The sequence below is a fragment of the Sinocyclocheilus anshuiensis genome, unplaced genomic scaffold (genome assembly GCF_001515605.1).
Source record: "Sinocyclocheilus anshuiensis isolate Anshui unplaced genomic scaffold, SAMN03320099.WGS_v1.1 scaffold983, whole genome shotgun sequence".
In the NCBI taxonomy this organism is placed as follows: Eukaryota; Metazoa; Chordata; class Actinopteri; order Cypriniformes; family Cyprinidae; genus Sinocyclocheilus; species Sinocyclocheilus anshuiensis.
Genome location: NW_015546086.1, coordinates 551,066 through 559,252, shown reverse-complemented (window position 1 = coordinate 559,252; position 8,187 = coordinate 551,066). Strand labels below are relative to the sequence as shown.

At 35.8% G+C, this 8,187-nt stretch overlaps 1 protein-coding gene across 3 annotated transcripts in view; it reads right to left on the bottom strand.

Moving 5' to 3' along the window:
• The window catches only part of LOC107700077 (ADAM metallopeptidase with thrombospondin type 1 motif, 3), a 129,875-nt gene extending 125,212 nt beyond the window's left edge, over positions 1 to 4,663 (bottom strand). For all 3 annotated transcript variants that reach the window (XR_001635517.1, XM_016501593.1, XM_016501594.1), the window contains exons 1-3: positions 4,328 to 4,663; positions 3,172 to 3,196; positions 1,442 to 1,842 (exon numbers count right to left, since the gene is read on the bottom strand). Coding sequence is in view for 2 of the 3 variants with exons in the window: in XM_016501593.1 (XP_016357079.1) it covers positions 1,442 to 1,842; positions 3,172 to 3,196; positions 4,328 to 4,393 (492 nt within the window). In the remaining variant the exon portion in view is untranslated. The remainder of the gene's footprint in view (positions 1 to 1,441; positions 1,843 to 3,171; positions 3,197 to 4,327) is intronic.
• Positions 4,664 to 8,187: the final 3,524 nt, after the last annotated feature.

Here is an 8,187-nt window from a genome sequence, read left to right as displayed (position 1 = left end):
TTCTGTCTGTGTTACTCATAGCACGTGCCTATATTGTGTTCTATATCGAACATTTTTTCTATCGTTATCAAAGAAGGTGTACCGTCAATAAATATCGATACCGTTTTATCACCCAGGCCTACATATCACCCAACCCTAATGCAAACCACATTTTCCAAAGCTTGATGTATATACAAGGTATTAGTTTAGTACACTTTCATTATCCCAGCCACAGCCTAATCACAATGAAAGTGTGAAAACTGCATTTGAAATTGGAAATCTGCTCCATCAACACAGACATCACTACTTTGCCCATGCTTGTCTCCATAAACTCTTTGGAAGACTATGCAAAATCGATTTCCCAATTTGACCTCTCTATTTATCGTTGAAGAGTAAAGCTCTCCTCTGATGTTCTCTGATGTTGGATAGGCCCTGTGGAGAGCAGCTTCATCCTATTTGTCAGCTTCCTGGGGTGACCCATAGTTCACTAAACTCTATCACTCTAGACACTCGCCTCAAGCTCACATATCTTTTGTGAGGAAGTAAAAAAGGCCAAAAGACATACAGTACAATGCACAGTTTTCCTGAATGGTCTAATTTGAAGACTGGCAGGTGAGTGGCTTAGTACTATCCTCACCACAGCATGTGTTAAAAAGGAATGAAAACTTTTTATTTTTGCTTTTAGCAAGATTTTCAATGAATAACTTTCAGACCATTACTCACACAAAGCTATTGGATGGCTTTAGAGGGCTTGGAATATAATAAATGACTCGTCTGAACTGCTTTTTTTAATATTTTTGGTCAGTCTACTTTGGCTGTAAAAAGCCACTAATAATTTATTAACAATGTTTAATGTAATCTTCTGCAAATCTCTAAATGAATGTTTATTGTACACTGTAATGTTGTGATGCCTAAATTCAGTTGTAACAAGTAAAACAATTTATTTTAGTAATTATTTTATTCTTTTTTAGAAAAAAAAATATGTTCAATTATTAAGAAAAAATAATATACATTTTAATATCGCTCAAAATTATTGCTGGCTTATATGTATTGGCTAGAATTTTAATATTGCTGCATTGCTAGTTTGAAGAGACATGAGAGTTAGCAGATGATGAAGTGAGGGGGTGAGCTGTCCCTTTAAATAAAGAAATTGTCAAATATAAGCAAACTGCAAATATTACGGGGGAAAAAACTGATGGTCATAGAAGCAGGTTCCCTGCAGGTTTGCAGAAGTCTAGGAATGACTCACCACTCAATGCCGGTGAGGATTTGCATAGAAGTTTAGAAACCGAACTGCACTGGCATTATGAAGTACAAAAATAGGACAAAATGGCTTGTAAGCCAATTATGTTAACAATATACAAACCCACTGCTTTGCAACATCATGTTTCTGTTACATTTTGCAACTTGTCCCAGACCCTGCTTAAGTTAAGTTCATTTAAGGAAAGGAAACAACACTCACCAGCCCATCACAGTTGTTAATGGCGACAGAGGCTCCAGGAACATCCGTGATGTCCCCTATAAAAGTGCAGTCAGTTTTCAGCAACTCTCTTCTGAGTATTCTCTCCGAGTTGGTTCCATTCTCAGTCGCATTCCCAGCTATTTCGATCTCATCGTGCCATTCCACCATGGCTCCTGGAGCCACTAATCTTTGGTTGGGATGTAGTCGGAGGTGGAATTCCTTGCCAAAGACAGTGATGTTAAAGAACAGCCTGTCTACCGCTTGTGCTAACCCTTCCAAAACTTCCCGCTTCACACGCTGCTTGTGATTGGCCGAGAGAAGATGCGAGAGGTAGTGTCCCTCTGCGTCTGTACTGATGGGAGTAATGAGGCCATATTCTTTCAGACGGATCTTCAACAAGTCTGACAAAACAAAGACAAAAGTAAAATTTCTCTTAATTTTATTAAAAGTTCATTAGAAAAAATTACACATCTCATGTTAAATGTAAATACATGCTGGATTTCAAGCCCTGATGGATAAAAAAAAAAAAAATTGTAATAAAAAAAATTGTGTGGTTATGAAGTCTACTCAATGGCTGTTTATAGCCATTAAACTGCCTCTTACATTTCAATGCCATTTTATTTGAATGCCTGGCTTGCCTCTTGACATATGAATGATGGTTTGCATGGAAGAAAACATTTCAAATAGAAAAATGTGCCAGAGCCAAAAACTCTTTGCCTTGCAATTTATTATGACAGTTTTGGCTAAGCAAGATATAAAACGGTTTACCTCCCATGACTGACTGTTAGGGCTTATACAAAAATAAAACAATTCATTCAGCCATCAATTCAAATAGAACATTTTTAGGTCAGCTATCTAATATTGAGGCTTCCTAATATCTGTTTGACACTGCTTAAAGAAGACGCAGCCCTTGAATCTTGTTTAATCGAATAAACATCCAAACAAGGTCATATAAAGAAGGCATACAATATTGTTCTTTCAAAACATTAAATGCTTTCCCTCTGCATATCACTCATTATGTTATAACATTTTTGTTAACAATAATACAATAATTTATGTCATTTACTGCTACTAGATTTAATGAGTTTCAACATAGAGTCAGTTTTAGCATGATTTACTGCATCAGTAATTAAACTGAATGTGGTTGAAAAAGTGCAATGAACTCATCAATGCAGGTTGTGATTTGACACCATTTTACTCTGCTTAAAAATTTAAGGGATCAAGAATGAGGTTACACAGTGTATAATTAATGTCTTGAGGTTTTCCGACTGTTCATTAAAAGAGAGAGAGAGAATGATTTCTTTAGCTAATTTATTATAAGTCTAACTGACTAAACAATATATCATCCTGTGCAATTTGCGTGTCATTCCCAACTTTAACTAGCAAACTATTAAAGGTGTTAAAGTCTGTTCAAAGTTATTTAGAGATTGATTTGCATCATCTCTTAGAGTAACCTTAGGGCTAGTTCTGTACTCGCTGTTAAACAGTTCTGATTAATTTTCTCATTAAAATATTTGTCATTAAACATTGAGAGGAGAAGATGCAAGTGATAACAGTTAAACCCCACATGACTTGGCAGAGTGCTGACTCTAGTTTGCACTTTGCAGCTGTTAATAAATTATTAATGAAGCATCATAAGTTATACAATTACTTTTTCACCTTAAAAAGAAGTTTAAGAAACAAAAAGAGCATACAGATATCGGAAAGGACCGCAGGGCTGTATACTTTACCTTCTTTATCTATACTTTCACCAGCCTGCAAGAAAAAAAGAGAACAAAGAGATAAAGAGACAATGCATGAAACATGCAGTTAAGACATTTACAAAAGACTATTGGTACAAACAGAGAAATCATAAGGGATGTAAAACTGTCATGAGAATATCCCAATCTGACATTCAACTTTCAATTTCATTTGTGGCAAGCCATCTTAACATGCATATCTTTAAACAAAATAGTATCTATTTTTGTTACTACTACTTAATTTTAATTACTAGGACCGGTGGCAGAGGAACAAGTAACTCATCCATTGTTATTGTGGTTCAGATATCAACTATTCACTTCCTATACTAGTTTTACTAGCATTAGGTGCCAGTACATTTTTGTTACTACTAACCATCCAAATAGTTACTAGTATCTATTTCAGCTTTACTGATACTTATTAGACTTTAGTATCCCATCTCAACTGTTATTAGTAACATTTCTTATCTAACTTTTTAACTAGTTACTAGTCAGTATGGCTACTTTATAGATTGTATAGATTTATAGATGTAAAGTTAAAAAAATGTTACTTGTAACAAATACTACACAAACTGGAATAGTAACTAAAAAGTACAGATGAATAAATTGCTCTGAATAGTCAATATCTGGACCTCAGATACACAAAGAATTCTATAGTGAAAAAATATGCAGTGTGTTATCAGTAACAGTGTAATAGTTACCAGAAGCAATGCAATAAAGTACTAGTTAATCAACAAGTACTATTTATTACCTGATAAGTTACTTATCTATAAGTTATTTGTTAAAAGGAATAGATGTGAAAACAGCTTGCCATATTTCACGTGTTTTCTGACATGCCAACTTTTCAGACAGTTTGGCTATTGGTTTGACAGCTGGGAACACTCTCCTAAAATGCGCAAGTTTCTCTCTTGTATTTGGTTAATACGTGTCTTTAAGTACTATGCATAATACGAACAGGCAGAACAAACTCAATATACTGGTATGGGTATTCTTATAACCGGCTTAAATTTTAATCAAATTGATATGAATTCGAATCGTGTTCCAAGCATGAGGACGACTGTCACACCTCACACATCTCCCGCGAGCTTTCACTTACAGATCACTTTCTATACAACTTTACATGCATAAACAGTAAATCATTAACACTTACCAGATGAGCTGAAGTCAGATTTACTACAACTCCTACCATTAGTAACCTAAGTGACAGGACAACCATCACGAGTCGGGTTTTCTCTACTGAAAGACGAGAAACAGAAACTATAATCCAAATGGGATGTTTCAGTACGCGCCTGTCTACTCTAAAATTGTCGCGCACTACTTATCCTCAAACAAGTGACCTTAAAGACTGCTTAAAAGTAAGCCAAGAGTAATTAATAGAGTTTAAAGTTGTAGAACTTGGGTCAATACGTCAGTTTGGTAAACTTATAGGAAAGACATCCCTCTGAAGAGTTGTGGTGGTTAAGTTGAGTTGAGCTGGCTGGACAGAGCCTTGTCTGAGCTCAAACCTGGCCCTTCGCGCTGACTAATAAACTACAGACCAGCCCTGACGCGTGACGTCATTTTCGTCAAAGCACATGGTGGAAAATAAGAAGAAGAAAAGGAATATGCAAAGAAAACTCATGGCGATGCTTTTCTCAAAGCGAGCTAGTGTGAAAATTGTAATGAAGCTAGTTAGAAGAGGTTTGAGATGTAGAGTTTGAAATCTCCTGCAGATGTTAAATCCAGCTGCTCCTGTTACTTGGCAGGTAATAGTATAATATAATAATATTGCGTGGCATTAAATGTCACTGGTTTTGATTTCCATACATGTTAAAGTTAAAATTTATTTAGTGTTCATTTTTATAGTTACTTTACTCTTCCGGTGACTTGACGCAGCTTTCATTAAAACAGAGATAATAACAGCTCACTGTGCTTGAAAATTCTGTTATGTTTTTCCTCCCTTTCTGATGAGGAACAGAAGGGAGGAACACAGCAGAGAATACAATCCTCTCCATCTCAATCAACGTTTTGTTTAATGGCCTTCTACAAGGTCTTTATATCAGCCAAATTGGCTAAGACACAAATACTGGGAAATGCAACTAATTTCCGCTAATGCAAATCATTACTGCTGTATTGTCATTTCTTCATATGAAGGTGTCGTGTCATATGTGTGTATACTTCTGAGAAAAGAAAGAAACTGCTAAGAACAGACTATTTTATTACCGTTTGGAGGGTTGGCTCAGTTTCCAGTCCTGAGTGTATTAACAGAGACAACCTTTTTCTCAGTTTTCTTGACCCCTTTGAGGTCGGATTCTGTATCACAAATTTTTTTAGCACTTAAAAAAAAAAAAAAAAAACATCTTTGCCAGATAACATTGGGCTACTATTGTACATGTGTCAAGCATTTACTTACATGTAAGCCCATTTGATTTCTCATATCTATGCAAAGACCTAACACTTGCAGTTTTTACCTTTGTTTCTTCTCTTCCGAACTATTCCAGGTCTTCTTGATGCCTTCAAGGCCATGTGTCAGTTCAAATGCATTACAGGTGAGTTTTAAGCAGAGGTAATCTGATCACCTTCACATCTGCAGACCTCATGTTTTCCCTCATCCCTATTTAGGCATGACCTCCACTGTCTGGGTTTGCTCCCAGACCATATCACTCAATAATAGCCCACGTTCAGTGTCGACTGTCTATAATAAAGCAGTTTCCATCTAGTGACATTTTTTAGCATGTTTTATAAACACATACCAATGTTCTTATTGTAAACTGAGAATTTAGAAGTGTGTATAACTGTAAAATGACTGTAAGATATGAAATTTCTTTTCTTAAAATGACTGTAAGATATGAAAAGTTTTTTTAAAAACTTTTTTTTTTTTTTTGTGAAATGTTTGTATGTATTTCTTGAATGAAATATCTGTAGATGTGACTCTCCTACAGAGGCGTCATGCCCATTCAAAGTGAGCACGTGCCCCCTCAGATTTTTGAGCCAAGTGGATTTTGAATGCAGCTTCCAAAAGACAAAAAATAGCCGATTAATATTTTCTATATTTAATACAATCACACCGGCGTGATTAGAACGTTTAGTACATCATATCATCAGCTGCTAAATTCAAATCTGTGTTCGCTGGCTGGCGCTGAGCCTACGTGTTTTTACAGCTCTGCGCATTATAATCAATCACACACATTGCTGTTGAGTTTATGAATGCAATGACCAATCAGAGGTGTTCCGATGAGTCATCGCTAAAATGCCGGTGTTTTCTTCACTCTCTTGCTGACTGAATACCTCTTTCTGGCGAATTCTCTTGTCAGAAACAGCAAAGTGTAAATGTGTGTACGAATCTGTAAGATAATTTATTTCATAGTGTAAACAGCTTCAGTGATTTTAATGGGAGTTTTTAAGCACATGGTGGAAAATAAGAAGAAGAAAAGGAATATGCAAAGAAAACTCATGGCGATGCTTTTCTCAAAGCGAGCTAGTGTGAAAATTGTAATGAAGCTAGTTAGAAGAGGTTTGAGATGTAGAGTTTGAAATCTCCTGCAGATGTTAAATCCAGCTGCTCCTGTTACTTGGCAGGTAATAGTATAATATAATAATATTGCGTGGCATTAAATGTCACTGGTTTTGATTTCCATACATGTTAAAGTTAAAATTTATTTAGTGTTCATTTTTATAGTTACTTTACTCTTCCGGTGACTTGACGCAGCTTTCATTAAAACAGAGATAATAACAGCTCACTGTGCTTGAAAATTCTGTTATGTTTTTCCTCCCTTTCTGATGAGGAACAGAAGGGAGGAACACAGCAGAGAATACAATCCTCTCCATCTCAATCAACGTTTTGTTTAATGGCCTTCTACAAGGTCTTTATATCAGCCAAATTGGCTAAGACACAAATACTGGGAAATGCAACTAATTTCCGCTAATGCAAATCATTACTGCTGTATTGTCATTTCTTCATATGAAGGTGTCGTGTCATATGTGTGTATACTTCTGAGAAAAGAAAGAAACTGCTAAGAACAGACTATTTTATTACCGTTTGGAGGGTTGGCTCAGTTTCCAGTCCTGAGTGTATTAACAGAGACAACCTTTTTCTCAGTTTTCTTGACCCCTTTGAGGTCGGATTCTGTATCACAAATTTATTTAGCACTTAAAAAAAAAAAAAAAAAAAACATCTTTGCCAGATAACATTGGGCTACTATTGTACATGTGTCAAGCATTTACTTACATGTAAGCCCATTTGATTTCTCATATCTATGCAAAGACCTAACACTTGCAGTTTTTACCTTTGTTTCTTCTCTTCCGAACTATTCCAGGTCTTCTTGATGCCTTCAAGGCCATGTGTCAGTTCAAATGCATTACAGGTGAGTTTTAAGCAGAGGTAATCTGATCACCTTCACATCTGCAGACCTCATGTTTTCCCTCATCCCTATTTAGGCATGACCTCCACTGTCTGGGTTTGCTCCCAGACCATATCACTCAATAATCGCCCACGTTCAGTGTCGACTGTCTATAATAAAGCAGTTTCCATCTAGTGACATCATGTTTTATGTTTTATAAACACATACCAATGTTCTTATTGTAAACTGAGAATTTAGAAGTGTGTATAAATGACTGTAGACTGTAAGATATGAAATTTCTTTTCTTAAAATGACTGTAAGATATGAAAAGTTTTTTTAAAAACTTTTTTTTTTTTTTTGTGAAATGTTTGTATGTATTTCTTGAATGAAATATCTGTAGATGTGACTCTCCTACAGAGGCGTCATGCCCATTCAAAGTGAGCACGTGCCCCCTCAGATTTTTGAGCCAAGTGGATTTTGAATGCAGCTTCCAAAAGACAAAAAATAGCCGATTAATATTTTCTATATTTAATACAATCACACCGGCGTGATTAGAACGTTTAGTACATCATATCATCAGCTGCTAAATTCAAATCTGTGTTCGCTGGCTGGCGCTGAGCCTACGTGTTTTTACAGCTCTGCGCATTATAATCAATCACACACATTGCTGTTGAGTTTATGAATGCAATGA